The sequence below is a fragment of the Anabrus simplex genome, chromosome X, assembly GCF_040414725.1.
Source record: "Anabrus simplex isolate iqAnaSimp1 chromosome X, ASM4041472v1, whole genome shotgun sequence".
In the NCBI taxonomy this organism is placed as follows: domain Eukaryota; kingdom Metazoa; phylum Arthropoda; class Insecta; order Orthoptera; family Tettigoniidae; genus Anabrus; species Anabrus simplex.
Window position 1 is genome coordinate 142,591,801 of NC_090279.1, and position 17,451 is coordinate 142,609,251.

Sequence of the window (17,451 nt, forward strand, 5' to 3'; positions counted from 1 at the left end):
TAGGTGCGCACATTTGTAATTGTTCCTTCGGTGAAAGTTTTACTGTAAAGAATTGAATCAAAATGTCATAAAACTATTATTATCACAGTTAAGATGTCAGCCACCGGGGGAGTTGGCCGTGCAGTTAGAGGCGCGTGGCTGTGAGCTTGCATCCGGGAGATGTTATTGTACTCTTATATTGTGCAGTACCGGTATAGCCTATATGGTCTGGCACCGTGGTTAGCTAGTTCGAGTCCCGTTGATGGAAAAAATTCGCCTTCAGAATGGTGACCGGCAGGGTAGGAGAGGTGGTACCGTTTACAACTAATAATATCTAATCATTGCGTGCGAAAATCCTGAATTCGATTCCCAAAAACAACGTGACTGCACGATACCTTCGTGTATCGTATCGGTACCAAGTCCCTCTGTTTATCCTTCGTACACAACAACAGCAGTGCAGTACATGGATTATTGGTAATATTGCCTATCGAATAGAATGGAATAGAATAACCCGCCTGGTGGCCATGATCGTCAAGGCATCAAATCTGTATGGTCTGACACCTAGATCAGCCAGTTGATGGAAAACAGAAACCACTTTTCCCTTGCGAAAATCAAATGATCATGAATATGTCTCCGGATCATGGCCATCCATTACGGCTGCTAATTCCAGATGATAGCCAGCCATAAGACATAGCCTGCACGGTTGCTAGGTAACAATGTCTGACTATCCTTCCATACTTTACATCACAACCGTGCAAGTTGCTTCCTCCACACATTTTGTCGCGTTGCGTTACACAAATTTTCGGATGACCCAGTCAAAAAACAATCACCATCAGAATGTTGGACGGCAGGGCAGAAGAGGTTGTGGTATACAATTTATAACCACTAGATTGCATGCCAATGAATATTTTTATACATACAACACTATACTTTTCATACTTGCGCTCGCGTATATTCAGGGATGTTTATTACTACCAGAATATCACACAATGTGCATACATTGAACACAGTTCAACCAAAGATAACGTATATATAAAGAAAGTTTAGAAAGAACGTCACCGCCACGCATCTACGATAGCATTGACGGGCGGAAATTACGGTAGCGACATGAGGTAAAGTAAGGATGTATTCTGCCCGAAGACAGGTTCGAACCTCCGCAGAGGTTTACGTGAACCGGAGTTTACGTACCGTACGGTAGAGTGGCCAGTTCCTTTCCACTCCTCCATTTCCTTTACCCCCACCAACAGCGCGTGGCAACCCATCCAAATCTTGACGACGCCCAATGTTGTTTAACTTCGGAGATCTCACGGGATCCGGTGTTTCAACACGGCAACGGGTAGTGACGTGAGAGCAAGGTTTGTTCCATTCAAATGACCGACAGACAGTTACGAAAACAGACATCTATGCTGACACTTATTGGTATCCACAATGAAGAGTATAAAATTGTCTAATTTTTCGGTAGTTATCCAAGTGGAAAATATGCTTAGAGTTGACAAACATTGTATTGTTGAACTAACTGAGATTCGGTAATTATGATTCCCATCGGTTGGCTAACTTGGAAAGTAATTTTCTGATTGGCTCATGTTTTGCTCCTTGACGGTTTCTTATTCTTTGATAATTGGGCATTTATGTCAAGTTGAAAGGGCAAAGTGTTAAAGAAACACTCCAATTCTTAGATTTGTTTGTAAGTGAAACTATATTTGTTTATTCGTAATATGGAAGCTGCTGCTATTGAGTTGGAGAATTCGGTGAGTAATCTCCTCAGGTTTCTGCCGTAGATACTTTTTGTGAGCTGGATTATGTTTTTCGCTTTTGAAATATTTGAAAGAGCGTACTCGTATTATGCACGTTTTCCCCCCCTTTTATTTTATGTTGCTGTGGTGATTGTATATTCCCTGCAGGTCCAAAAAGCAGACCAAAAATTGGACCTGATTGCATGTCAGCTTGAGCAGTACGAGAAAGACTTGTTTTCAAGGGATGCTACAGAGGTAGGCATTACAATGCCAACTAGCAATTTGATATTTCAATATAATTTTTTCGGGTAATGGTTTTATATGCATTGGATTGCTGTAGTGGGTGTCAAACATTCTGGTGTGTTTTTAATGATGAAAATATACCCTTCGTTGATCTACCTGATAGGTTATGAATTTGGAGGTTATAACAGTTTAGTGTTTGATTGTATCTGTACCTCGCATAATGAAATGAAATGCTTGACATTTTCAGAACAAAATTATAATGTACACACGGTACTTAGTTTCAGTTTGGCTTACGGTACCGTACGTATTTTTTTGTCTTAGTAAACGCTGACATAGTCTGAGACATAGGAGCAGCACAGTTTTGCCCTGTAAAAGATTCATCACCTGTATCGTAATTTAACTCTTTCGAGTGTCTCGCATAAATTATAGAGTATGGAAAATCTCAAATGATGGGTACCAGTGTCATTCACCAGAAGCTACGTATCTTGACCAAGATAACATTTAAAAGCATGCCCACACCGGATCAAAGTGGAGGCTAACCCACTCGCACTGAGCGAAACCGTGAAGGAAAGTGGCTACATAGCCTGTTGAATTATCAGACTGTGTTTATTATTAACTTATTAATGACCTCTACTATAACACAGATATATTGTCATTTTATAGTCAGCCTTGTCGTGAGGCAGTGGTGTCGCCAGAGAATGGTAATGAACTCCATATTTGAAGACTTTTTGGATTCTTATACTTCATATTGTAGTACGTTAGGTGGATATTTAGAGGAGGGGAGAATAAAATTAAGGGGTTTTTTCCTTTCTATTTGATATAATGACAATATTGGGTGCTATATGTATAGTGTTTTAATGTTCTGTTGTAACAAAGTTTGAGAACAAGTGGCTGAATAGTGCTAGAAGCATATATGAGAGGGAAATGGAGCAGCTGGAAATTATCATGCAATTGAACCAATTCACTGTCTTTGGTATATTAAGTTACCTTGACTGGCAAAGGGGTGTGTTCTGTGTAGGCCTACCTTGTTTTGAGATTAGAACAAAAGAAAACGACACAGAGCACAGATTCTCTGACATCAGAGCAGTAGAAATGTGTTATCTACACACCATAGGCGAGACCACTGGAGACTCCCGCTACTCGATGCTCTTTCATGCTTGCAGATTAGTTATTAGCTTACACATCCGTCAGTCATGTTTGCAACCATGGATGAATGCCTCTTAGTGATAGTCCATTTGGACAGACCTGGCTCGTAATGGCATTCCATTGATCGAGTAAGGCTTGATGTGCTTACATGGTGCATCTATAGATATATAAAATGAGAGTTTTGTCTGTACGTTGCTTAGAATTTTAAAAGAATGGTATTTCTGTATCAGTCGTGTCCACAGTAACAAGGAACTGCACTTTTTAATTCTGTATGTATGTACCGGTATGTAGGCCTATGTATGTATGTATGTATGTATGTATGTACGGGCATCACAGAAAACAGCTGAAGAGAATTTAATGATAATTGGTATGTAAAGTTCGAGAATGATGACTACAATCTAGGCTATAGGCCTACATAATTTTATTCACTCTGAGTGAAATGGTAGTTTAGGGGAAGGCCTAAAATTTAATTCTCAAATATCTATGTTATTTATGGTCCTATCAATAAACACTACATAACTGAAGTTATATGGAATTACATTTCCGATCATTTATGTCTTGTACATTTTTACCGTACCGGCTATGATAGTAGATATATGGAAAATTCTAAATTCCCATGGAGGGAATTAGATATTTTTCACCAATAGAACATGTCAAAAATATATCAGATGTAAGGCTTTTCAGGCGTTTGCTCTATTAACCAGCGTTTCATCTTAGGTCTGACACTAGACTCCTCAGATTGGGATGTGTCAGACCCTACCCACTGACACTGGGCGTATGCAACAAATAATGTACATTAAATGTGTTCTATCTCGGAAACCATTCGGAATAGGGCATATGTCCCTATGAAGTGTTTTTGCTTCGAACGATCGTTTGTCATATCCCGGAATATTGACCATTCCTGATGGGACACCCTGTTTAAATATATTTATTTGTTCATGAATGCTCAGGTACGAAAACTAATAGGAGTGAAATACAGTACTGTATGTAGATGTGTAGGAAATAGATGGAGAGCAGCAACTTTTTAAGCATGTGAGGATAGTGCACATGAAAGAAAGATGTTAATCCATAATTTTCTGCTGCAGCCTTCGTCAGTAAAGGATAGAATAAGTAATAATTTGCTAGGCTATATTAAAACTGATAATGTATAATGAACATTGCGTTATGTATCTTCAAATTACTGAACTTCATGATCTTTGATGAAAAGTTTTTAAGGATCAGAAACTTTCAAAAATATGAAATTACTGCTTCTTGCTTTTCTTTGCTTATGAAACCATTACCCATCATTTGTTTTTCTATGATAAGCAAAAAAGTTATTTGTAGTGGCTTTTAATCTTAAGCGCTGTGACATTGACATTGAACCCCTGTTATCGGCATGCTACTGCTAAAAGGGTTACGAGAACCCCTCTCAACATCTGGCACGATATTATCTTTTATTAGCGATTGTGTGAAACCATTTGATATAGCAATGAGTTTCTTGTGGCCGAGAAATATCGCTGCTGTATTTTTGTGAAATGAAGCTTCTCACTTTTACTTCACATAAGTAAGAAAATGCTGCTAGAGATACATTGTGAGATATCTTTCAGGGTAAAGGGGAAAAAGTTTATAAAATGTGAGCTTAGATTTAATTGGCATGTATTCTTCTTTCTCCATTATCTCTGCCCAAAAACCTCTGGAATTTAAGCTATAAATCAACAACCTCTGTTCCATCTTCTCCCACCACAACTTTTTTTTTTTTTTTTTTTTTTTTTTTTTTTTTTTTTTTTCATCTCAACAGGTTGTCTTCCCTGTTAGGTCCCTCTGTGGATCAGTGGTACAATGTCGGTCTGTCGTTCCCAATATTGCGGGTTCAAATCCGGCAGAGATAGCCAGAAGTCTGAAGGGAGGAAACGTCCATTTGTCACTCAGTGTAAAAGATCTCTGGGGACACATTTGGAGTTTTATTTTTTCGTATCAGAAGCATAGGTACATTTTACATAGCATAATGGTACTTAATGACATACATATCATATAGTGTCTGCCCAGAATTTTGATTCTTGATCTACCAACCCCAGTGCGAAGCCTGTTCAACGATTTCCGCGTAGACCAATGTTCCTTGAGTCCTGGAGGGAGATGTTCAATTGGTAGCATCCAACCAGCAAGTTGAGGATTTCTAGTTCTCCATAATCTTAACCTTGTGGATTGAGCAGATTCGTTTACATTTTCGGTTGTATTCAGGAAACTCCTCCTAGACCTCAATCTTCGGTGGGCAGGTTCATATCCATACAGTGGGTGTGCACATGAGGCAAGTGCTTTAGTTCTCTCAATTGGAGTTTATCTGACAAAATTAATTAAAACTCAGCTGTAGATCATCCAGCAGAGATGCAGTTTATTTTCCCATCTGGTAGGATAAACGGTACTCCACATAGACGCACTGGAATCGTAAATTGTGTCAAATTGTAATGCACACAGTAGCTGAGGCATTATTATTATTATTATTATTATTATTATTATTATTATTATTATTACTATTATTACGAAGGTGGATCGTAATATAACGGGAATTTTTTAAAAAAATGATTGAATCAACCCTAAAAAAGACACACAAAGAGATACCTTTTCTACATAGTGCCCTGCCTTCGATACACATTTTCCCCATCAGATTCGTAAGTTTTTGATGCCATCCTGATAGAAAGAAGAGGGACATGTACAGAGCCAGTTGCGCATGAACTCTACATTTGCATCATCATCAAACCACTCACCTAGGTCTTGTGTGTGTAGTCAAAATAAATCCAAAATAAATGGTAGTCGCAGGGTGATAAATCTGGACTGTATGGAGGGTGTTCCAGAGGTGTCCAGTGAATTTCCTCCAGTTTTTCCCCGTGTTAAAGCGGCAGTATGCGGCCTTGCATTGTCATGGAGAAGAATGACATTTCGGATTGGTTGCCGGCGTCACTTGTTGCGATACGCAGCTTTTGCTTCATCCAAAAGGTGACAGTAATACGCTGCATTAATTGTCCTTTGTTCATGAAAAAAATCCACCAGCAAAATGCCTGTGGTGTCCTAGAAAACGGTTGCAAGCACCTTTCCAGCAGATGGGCGTGTTTTGGCCTTGACCAGACCTGCTACGTCTCTTTGCTGCCACTCCATGCTTGCTTTAACTCTGGGGTGTAATGATGCACCTAAGTTTCATCACAAGTCACAATACGATGCAAGAAATCTCCTTCCTCCTTGTAGCGATGCAAGAGTCTCCGACAAACTTCCTGGCGTAAAGTGTTTTTGTTCCTGGTTTAGGAGACGAGGAACCCACCTGGCAGACAATTTTCTGAAATGGAGTTAATCTCGGAGGATGGTTTGAACACTTCCGTAACTTATTCCTACGGCTAAAATAATTTGCAAAATTTTATTCACTGATCTTCACCAATAATATCACGAATGGCAACAATGTTGTCTGCATTGATGCTTGTCCGTGGTCTCCTTTCATGAGGCACATTTTCCACAGCTTCTCTTCCTGCCACAAATTTGTTAGTCCACTCATACACTTGAGTCTGCGAAAGTGTTTCTTGCCCAAACTCAGCGCAGAGCCGTCTCAAAATTTTGGAAGGTTTGGTGCCCTCTTTTTCATTGTGCTGACCACACGACACCTCATAATCTGCAGGTCTTCTGGCTGAGCAACATTCACTTGGTAGGCCTTGGACCTTTGGGGCTGTTGCGCCATGGGGTTCAGTTTGGTTTATGGTGCCCTCTTTTGCAAGAAATTTTATAATGATTCATTGCGCAACAGATGTTCGCACCTCTTGCTCACTTGTGGAGTACTGAAGCAGCCCTGCTCTCCACCGTCGTTCGCGCTCGTAAACCCTTTCTCCAGACATTTCCACCAACATCCTAGCAAAGCCCCACTTTAGAATTATTATTAACAGCAGCAGTGTATTCAAATTCTCATTTATGTTTGACCTGACCTATTATTATTATTATTATTATTATTATTATTATTATTATTATTATTACTAGCAATTACCCGCGGCATCGCTCGCATTTCATAATTTGTTGAACGTAACCGTTCCTCGATACTGAAAATCCCTGAAGTATAAAAACTTGCCAAAAAATTTAGTTTCATTTACCCCAGAAACTCTTTGTAAACCACATTTGTGGTATTGCTTTTTGGAATTAAGGTGACCATGTGATGTAGAACTGTACATGTGAGAAGCAGTCTTCTCTCAAGTAGAAAAAAAAACTTTATTTTTAAAGGACACTCGGGTGTCTGTTTCTTGACAGGTTTGCCAGGTCATGCATTTGACTCTCACACCGGTTTTTGAGCATTCAATGTAAACTGTGTTCATTAATCCTTTCCTGGCTAATTCCCTTTCCCATTCTTAGATGACCTTTTCTAACACGCAGTTGAGAACTGGGGCAGTCCATCACCTTGTCTGATGCCAGTTTTAATTAAAAACGTTTGGATACTTCTCCCATGAATTTTATTTTTGAATGTGTCATCTATGTTAGAGTTTGCTTGATAGTTTTCACTATTTTACAGTCCACTCCGAATTCTATCAAGATGTCAAACTATACTTCCCGGTCAAAGTCATAGGCTTTTTTAAAGTTGACAAAGACCCCTACCAGAGCCTTAGAGACATAATTTTCCAATACCTTTTCAAGCACCAAATCTGCTCAACGTAGATTATTATTACTATTATGTCATAACATTTTCCTCTTATTTCTTTCCCATGTGGTTGGGGGTATAGAAATTTTCCACTAGTATCTCTTGCCTGTTCTGAAAAGTGACTTAAGTGTGTTCATCCTCAGAGGATATCACTTTGGAAGAGCATGGGTTGGCCCCGGCCCCTGTGGACACCTAGCTGAGTCTGGTATAGCTTCCTCTTACTTATGCCAAGCTCCTCACCTTCATCTATGTTATCTCTTCTCTCTCGGTCAATTCTTGTTCTCGTCCAACCCTAATGGTATTTCGAAGACCTATAGAAACTTCTACTTTTGGACCCTTTGTGGCCCTTCCCTTTTCTTGCTGATTCTTCATTCTTCGAAGATCTAACCACTTCCTTTTCCATTTCTGATTGGTGTTAGTAGGGGTTGATTATCTACATCCAGCTTATCTGCCTCCCGTTCACTCATCACTCCTTGCTCTGTGGCAAAGCAACAAGGACGGCACTTCGCTCACTTTATCCACGCATGACATGAGAATTTAAGAAAATAAGAATTAAGAAAATTAGTTGTTAAGGATTAAGAAAATAAGGTAGTACCTTATGAAAGGAGATGTTGGAAATGTACTCCTCCTGCACCCTCACATTTCTGGCATCGTCATAGGAAACTCCAGTTCACATGCATAAGTTCGTCTGCCTTAATTGAGGATATTTCTCTCTGGATATGTTCTTTCAGTTCGTCCAGCATGTGAGAATTTCTTGCATACACTTTATTTTTGTAGCCTGCTATGCTGAGCTCTTTGAAACTCTTGACTTCTTGTCCAAGTCGTCGTAGGTATTTTGTAGTCATGATCTAATCTTTCTGCAATTTCATTTCCTTTTTTCCTCGTTAAGTACACCGTTTTTAACACTTCGATTCTTATCGAGTAAGAACCACTTCCTCTCAATTTGTTTGAGTTTCTGCACGGTCTCTCTATGTGGAGGACGTACACCTGGAAATTGTATTACAAATTGCCTAACAACTTCCCTGCAAGACTCGTACATAAATACCCTTTCCTCTGCCTTGTACACGTGGAGGCATTATGAGAATTATACCCCGAAGTAACACTTCACAACTCAAGAACAGTAGGAGCGATAGATCAACTCAATACACGTTCTAAGCCTGGACCTGAACTGCGAAGTGCGGGCATTCCTGTGCTGTTGCTGTGCTGTGTAGAGGGAAGTGATGAGTCAATGGGAGGCAGATAAGCTGGGCGTGTCTGCTGGCCAACCAATGAGAGAAATTCATTGTTATAATTCCCTTACAACAATAATCATATCCACCTACCATTTCTTCACCAGTCTTCCCCCTGACAAATGTGCTTTATATTCCTTGTTTTTGTATTCTGTGTTTTTCTTAGTATTTGCTTGTCCAAACCACTTTAGTCAAGTCCTCATCTGATCTCCCAGTTGTTCTACATGCGGCTTCCATCCGGTCTTATTTTTTTTAGCTGTGTGTTTTCATGATGTTTTGTTGTTCATTGCAGCCTTCTGAGAAACTTCATTTCTGATTCCTGTCCTACCGGGCGAGTTGGCCGTGTGGTTAGAAGCCTGCAGATGTGAGCTTGCATCCAGAAAATATTGGGTTCAAACCCCACTATCGGCAGCCCTGAAGATGGTTTTCCGTGGTTTCCCATTTTCACACCAGGCAAATGCTGGGGCCGCACCTTAAGGCCACGGCTGCTTCCTTCCCACTCCTAGGCCTTCCCTATCCCATTGTCGCTATAAGACCTATCTGTGTTGATGCAACTTAAAACAGATTCTAAAAAAATATATGTATATTTAAAGCTGTTAACTATGTGCAGGGTTTTTTTTTTTCCTGATCCTTGTAGCGTCTCTTCCCATTCTATATCCTCTTGTTGCTATAATTCTTACTTTTTGCTATACCTATCTTCATTCCAAAATTCTCGATTTCCTGATTCCACACACTAACTTGCAGCTGAATTCCTTATCACCCCATAGATGTCATCTGCAAATAGCATAGTTTTCTTTTGCCCTGTATTCTACTCAATTCCGTGGTGTTTAAATCATGTCTATTTCCTGGGCTTGTAAGCTGGGGTTCGGGAGCATTGTCCACTGCGAGCTTCATAGCCAATGAAGTCGGTCAGAACCCTTGATAATGCCGAATGTAGTTTTCAGTGAAACATGGGGACCATCACATGCTCCTGGACTCCAGCCTACAAGCTTAGAAAATACAGACATGATTTATAGTGCCAGCCGTGAAAGCCTCAGCTCCCTGGTATTTAATTCTCCATGTTTCAGTAATGTAGCCTAATATTGGAAACGAGCAAGTTGGCCATGCGGTTAGGGTTGCGCAGCTGTGAGCTTGTATTCACGAGATGGTGGGTTTGAATCCTACTGTTGGCAGCCCTAAGATGATGCTTTCCGTGGTTTTTCATTTTCACTCCAAGCAAATGCTGGGGCTGTACCTTAATTAAGGCCACGGCCGATACCTTCCCAATCCTAGCTGGATCTAAGAATCAGAAATAATGTGTAGTGCACTTTTACCAACCATTGTGAAAATTGTTGTAAAGAAACTTTGTGTTCAGATTAATTCAGACAGGACTCTTGAGTTAGTAGTGGTGAAGTATCAAGAAAAAACTTTTCAGAGTGTGGAACAAAATGAACAATAAAGGTGAAAGACCGAGCAAGTTGGCCATGCGGTTAGGGTCGTGCAATTGTGAGTTTGAATTCCTACCATTGGCAGCCCTGAAGATGGTTTTCAATTTTCACACAAGTCAAATGCTGGATTTGTACCTTAATTAAGGTCACAGCCATTACCTTCCCAATCCTAGCCCTTTCTCATCCTCCATCGCCATGCCAAGAAATCAGCAACAAACACACCGCAGATTTCAGCCAATACTATGGGGCAAGTGATCCTGTCAGCACTGAGGTCCATGTTTAAATGCTACCCTGGAGAAGTATATACCTTCTGTTGGCGCTCTCAAGCCGGTCATAAGCCATATGCAGATTTAGCAACTCTGCCTCGCAAAGCCCATTTAAAAATCTTCCGTAAAGCAATCTGATTGGTTAACTTCAGCAGCTGATAAAATGACAACAGCACGAGATATCGAAGGGTTTTTTTTTCTTCAATTACTGTATGTCTCAATATGAAGCAAGCCTCTTACGCTCGTATACCCGATTCACGTTGTTTCCAACTGCCCTGTATAAATTTAACAATTTCTGTTGTTTTCTTTTTAATTGCCTTCTGATAACTTACTTGTTTATTTACCACCTTCTCCACTTCAGTGAACATCGTTTCATTACCACTGTTATTCTCCTCACAAGTGAATTTTGTTGTTCAAAAATATATCGGTGGTATTTCCTTTTACATGGAGTAAATTCTCTAAGAGCAACTGTAAATTCACCTCGTTTGTCCATTACACCATTAAACCATTCTCCCCTTTTCTCTTCTCTCTTAGCCCTTTTAGTGCCAGGTGAAAATGCAAAAGGTGAGGTCTAAAAGTGCCAGGCTGTTTTAATGGAAAATCTATGCTTTCAGGTAAAAGAATTTAACTCTTCTGTTTTTGAAGATATGAAAGTGAAACTTAATCAGGGAGTGCAAAACATAGCCATCAAAATTCAGGATAACTTTTAGATCAGTATGAAAATTGTTCATGAATTAATTAAAGTAATTTATTCAGAAAAATAAAAGTTGGAAAATTGTATTATTCCTATTACCATACACTTATAAATGGTGTATAAACGAACACTGGAGGGCACGCACACATAATACAAGAATTAGGAAACTCATTTTGTTTGTTCTAAAAATATCTGCAGGGGGGTCAAAAAGCCAAAATTCTAAAATCTAGCATATTGAAAAAATACACCAACAGTGGTACGCAAGTAAACACAATTAAATGATGACTGAAAACAAACAGCCATATAGCTAATGACTGGCAAGTCAAGTCATGGCCTCTTGGACTTGGTGGACGGTGATTCCGATCTTGGTGATGAATTAAGTGCCGATTTCTCCTCAGACCTGTGTGGAATGAGCCTGTACATATCAAGTAAGTGATAATGTTGATACTAATAGTGACTGGGAAGAAAGGAATGTTGTCCAGGACAATCCTGCACAGGTTCCACAACCGATCCTGGGCTCATTAGTTTCTTAATTTCCCCTTCTCTTACACCACTCTTCTTACTTTTCGACGCCATGCATTTACAAGTCATGCGTAAACAAGTCAGAGAACTTGAAATAACGCTTGAGATTATCAAGAGACAGAAAACAAAAGAATGTTGTCAGAAAATGCTAGTTTGAAGACTTCTTTAATGGTCGTGCCAAGATTAGGCGCCATTTTCAGTCTAGAAACCTGTCTAAGAATAAGGCCTGAGCTTGATAGCTGCAGTCGCTTAAGTGCGGCCATTATTCAGTAACAATTGTTTAAAAAAAAGAAGGAAACAAAGCGTCTCTGGGAGGGACGCTGGCAAGTTTTGATCATTTTTTTTGCGAATTGCTTACAGCAACTTTCAGACTAAGAGAGTTAATTGATAAAAAAACCACAAAAGAAACAAACAGCATGGTACGGCAGCCCTGACAGGCCTTACCCTGCCAAGCAACCGCTGCAAAACTCAAAGGCCTGTAGATTATGAGATGATCCAGAACCAGCCCCATAATCCTAGGTAAAAATCCCTGATCTAGCCAGGAGTCAACTCCGAGGCCTCCCTGCTTAATTTAGCACAAATGATAGTTATCTTTGTTTCTTCTGTGGTTGGTTTTGGCCTTTATACTGCTGCAGGAGGTTCTTTGGTACTTTGTGCAGAACCATTTCCAACTGATGACGGATTCTGTAGCATTAAAAGTAGGTTCACCCTCTTGATATTCATGATAGACCTCATTTTCTGCCAGTGAAACCATACATAGTCATCAAGAAAATTGGCCACGCTGTTTGGGTCATATAGCTGTAAGCTTGCATTCCGGAGATGGTGGCTTTAAATTCCAGCATCACCAGCTCTGAAGATAGTTTTCCGTCATTCCTCGTTTCCCATTTTCTGACCAGACACCTCCATAATTAAAGCCATGGCCACCTTCACATTCCTAGCTCTGTCCCATCCTTGCCAGCTAAAACACACATGCACTTAGTTATAGACTGTTGTCTTTGAACATTCAACCTGCAAGCCTCTGTGCATTAACTGAGCACCTCCACAATCCTCTACTTTCAACCAGCTCTTGAAACCTTCTGGTTCTACACATCGTTTCTTGAAATAATTAAAAATAGAGTCCATCGTCGTCTTTGTCTCCCTCTACTTCTTTTACTTCTGTGGCTATATAATATATTCTCATGTCAGAAACATATACAGTTCACATATTATATTCTTTGTGAACAGAAAGTGGCTACTTCCAATGTATTTACTGCGGTGTCTTTTAAGTACAGGAGGCTGGACACAGTTGGCTTTTTTTTTTTTTTATATAACTTCCTCTTCATGGATTAGGCTAATAGCCTGTTCCAACCTATTTCATTCCATCTCTTCATACGACGACCAATATCTCTTCTTCCCATAGGATGGTATTCCAGGGCAAGTTTTGGGATTCTGTTGTTATCCATCCTCAGAACGTGGTTTTTCCAATTTATCCTGTTTTGTAGTATTCTTTCATTCACTGAGAATAGATTTAATTGTTGTCTTATCTTTTCATTTCGTATTTTATCTTTTAGGGAGTATCCTTTCACTGATCTTAGGAATCTCATTTCAGATTATTGTATTTTATTCCTATAGTATGTTTTATCCACCCATGTCTCACTTCCATATAACAAAGTTGGTACAACCCTAGTCTTATAAAATTTAAGTCGAGTATCTTCTTTTACTTTTCCTTTCAGTGTTCGGCGAATTGTCCCACACATATGTTGAAATCGATGAAGCTTCTTCTTCATCTCGTTATCATCATTAAAATATATTTTGCAACCAAGGTACTTAAAATTTGAGACTTGTTCTACTGGTTGATTGTTACTGTCTTCGCTCTGATAGGATACTACCCTTGCCATGCATAACTTTGGTTTTCGTTCTGGATAGCCGAAGATTATAACTTTTACAAATGGTGTTTAACTGTTGTATTGCTTTGTGGAGTTTATCTTCATCATTCTGCTGGATAAATTGATTATCTGCAAAGAGCATAGTATTTATATACTGTATGTGTCTGTGTTCAATTTTATTCCATTGTGCACAATTCGTTTCCAATTTCTGATTACTTCATCTATATACTGTATATATTGAGTAGTGTTGGAGAGAGGCTGCATTCCTGACGTACACCTTGATTAATTAATATTTCTTCTGTTAGTTTGTATCCTAGATCTAAAATAATTTTCTAGTCCTTTTGTACAGACTTTGGATAACTTGAATAAGATGTTTAGGGTATCCATTTTTTACCATTATATTCCATAACTGTTCTCTATCTACCCTATCAAAAGCTTTTTCATAGTCGACAAAAGCGACATAAGTATTCAAGTTAAATTCTCTTCTCTTCTCCAGTATCTGTTTGAGGTTAATATTTTATGAAGTACTTCCCCTCATGCAGAGGCTGCCTTGCGACAAAGTGTACTTTTACATTTATATTTAGAAGAGAAATAGATATTCTATATTTGAGAAATGTTGAAAGTAACCTAATTGTAACAGTGATTTCTTAGAATTATCAGTGAGCCCCTTAAGGCTATGATGGCAATCTCCCGTAACGTTGTAACTGGCAGAGACATCTGTTTCCAGAAATTAGCGGCAAAAGCGGGAATCGTTCCCCTTGCTCCAATCATCAGACCTACTATGTCGATTTCCTCTAACTGGTATTTCTCCCTGTAGTAAGGAATTGTTGGTAAGTATATATTCCTCTTCTCTAGGTTAACATCTGAGGGCTGTGACTTATGGCTTTCAAAGCGAATTGTGGGGTCGATGATGTAACCTCTCTTCTTATTTTTGAAAGCAATTATGTCAATCCTTCTGTTGCTTCCGTTGTTCGCTAAGCCATGAACCTCTTCAAATACCTGGAAACGATGCTCTTTTAGCGTCGCCGCAATTAACGAGCGGATGTTATGATGACGCGTATTCCTTAAAAGTTCACCATGAGGACAAGATCCCAGAACATGCGCAAGAGTTTCAATCTCCTTGAGGCAGCGCCTACAAAGGGAATCATTCTGAGATCTTCCTGGTACCGATCGAACTGCTGAAATGTTTGCTGTCATCTTAATTGCTTCACGCCATTCACTACATGATAAGCCTTGATGGTCTCGAATCCAGGAGTTGGCAGGAGTGTATTCATTGTACAAACATACACCTCTTCCTTTCTGCTGTAAGTTGCACCACTCACTGAATGCCCTTTCTCTCAGTACTCTTCTCACTTTCCTGGCATCTGTTATCTCTAGGCGTGGATGTAGTAAATTGTCGGATGGAGGGACATTGAGGGATTGTAGTGAGAGAGTTATTTCTTCTTTCAGATTTCTTGTAGCACCGATGTATTCGTCACCTGAACTTAATAGTACCTTACAGATGTTAATGTGCTGAAGATGAGCTTCCCAAGTGGCGCAGAAGAGTCCCAACCCCTTATATTTTTTCTCATTGTAGACCATTCCATTAGGAATGTCTGCAGGTATTTGAAGAATTTCCTTAAGAGCACTTTGAATTAGTATGTCTGTATCAGCAAGGAACTTTTTCGGAATCTTCTCTGGCTTGATAGTTTGGAATGGGTACATGAGAGATGGGCATATAACTGTGTTTATTACGTTAAATTTCTGGTCAGCCTGTAATAACGGAGAAGAAACCAATTTCTCCATTTTATTCTGTAATTTTTTAAGCTCCTGTGTAGGTTGAAAAATTATTTCATTTGAAAAGTTAACTCCCAGATAGTGGATTGTTTCCCCACGTTGCAAACTCGATATATTATAGCTCTTAAATTCAGCTGGATCTTCGATTAACTTTCCGCGTTCGATGCAGATTGCCGTAGATTTCACTGGGTTGATATAAAGCCCTATTTCATGAAATCTCCTTATGACTATTTTCGAGAGCTCAAGTGCTGCTGTTCGACTATTTCCTATGACAACCAAGTCATCAGCGAAACCCATGATCGCTAAAGGTGGAAGATGTGGTACTAAAGAAAATCCATAGTGGCTTGTGAGAGAGTCTTCAGTTAGTTCATTTAAAATATGATCTATCGCTAGATTGTAGAGACAGGGAGAAAAAGGTGAGCCCTGCATAACACCCCTTTTTAGGCTTAAGGTAGCTGCTGTCTTTCCAGTTACAGTTTCTATTTTTGTAGCGTTTCCTGTCTGGAGATTAACTATTAGTTCCTTTAATTTCTCAGGTATTCCTAATGTCCTCAAGGTCTCATGTAAATGAAGGTGCCCAATGTTGTCAAACGCCTTTCTGACGTGTAGAAAAATCACTGTTAGGTCAGTTTTGTTCAGTTTTGCGGAATTTAAAACCGAATCGAGTGTAGAAGTGTGTACCGGCTGAAGATATAAATCCCCGTTGTTGTGGATTAAAAGCAACATATTCTCTCAGGCGTTTATCAAGAGCTCGCTCAATTACTCTCCTAACAACAGAAAATATTGTGATTGGTCTCCAGTTTGCAATGTCATCAGGGGCACCTCCCTTGTGTATAAGAACGGTTCTTGCCTTTCTAAAACACCGTGGTACCTGTCCTGTTTGAAGCATACGAGTGGCTATTGTGGCAATTATCTCGGAAGCGATGTCACTTTTGATAGCTCTAACGATGACGTAATCAGGTCCAGGTGAAGTGTCCACCGCAATTTTACTTGTTGCAAGCTGTATTTCATCTTTGGATATAACATCATTAAACGTGTCATTGTAAACCGTTTGTGTAGCTTCACTCATTTTTGGGGGATAATTTTCTCTCACTGAATTATTTTCATGTCCTAATATTTCACGGAAATAGTCATATACATGTTGAGAATTAATCAGACATCTTTCATTGTTTTCATGAAGGACAGTTCTAACTGCTTTCCTACGTTGATTGTGGAACTGAAATTGAGTTAACTGATATAAATATTTACTTCGTCTTTTTTCTCTATCCCTATTAGCGGACCTTTGCGGATTTGAACTTTGTTTATATCCTTTTTCCGTATTAACATACGATTTCTTTTCTCGCGCCTCGTAAAATTTCCTTGCTGGGTGTTTAGGCCCAGGCAAAAAATCAATTGCAGTGGACAGCAACTTTAGAAAGTCTTTTACAAATAAGAAAAAATTCAGAATCATTGATGTCACCTAAATATAAATGTTAATATAAATGTATAATGATTTTAAGCCTATTGTTTATTATTTTAGCATATATTTTATAGCCAACATTTAATAAACTTATTCCTCGATAGTTACTGCAAAAACTTAGATTTCCTTTCTTGAAAAGTGATATTATTTTTAGCTTTCCTCCACTCTTCGGGTGTATTTCTTTTATTACAGGTCATTGTCCTCATGGTTGTTCCGTATTGAATGATGTTATTCACAGCAATTATAAAAAGAAACAGCAATTATTTAAAAAAGTATTTCTTATCCACCTATTCAATACAAATCACCTTTATTGGTGTTTACACTTTCATACAATTAACAATTAATTAAGAATTAATTCAACGTTGATATCTATATCTTGATCTTCCTGACTCTCTCCATACTCTCCGTTATGCCACAATTCTTTGTAGTGTTGTATCCATGATTCTTCTTCGATTTCATTTATATTAGCAGTT

The 17,451-nt window shown here is 39.1% G+C and overlaps 1 protein-coding gene across 2 annotated transcripts in view; it reads left to right on the forward strand.

Annotated features, from left to right (window-relative positions):
• Positions 1-1,599: 1,599 nt before the first annotated feature.
• LOC136886474 (uncharacterized) overlaps positions 1,600-17,451 on the forward strand; it is a 71,919-nt gene continuing 56,067 nt past the window's right edge. For both annotated transcript variants that reach the window (XM_068230678.1, XM_067159267.2), the window contains exons 1-2: positions 1,600-1,727; positions 1,881-1,967. In XM_068230678.1, the coding sequence (XP_068086779.1) occupies positions 1,695-1,727; positions 1,881-1,967 (120 nt within the window). In that variant the 5' untranslated portion in view covers positions 1,600-1,694. The remainder of the gene's footprint in view (positions 1,728-1,880; positions 1,968-17,451) is intronic.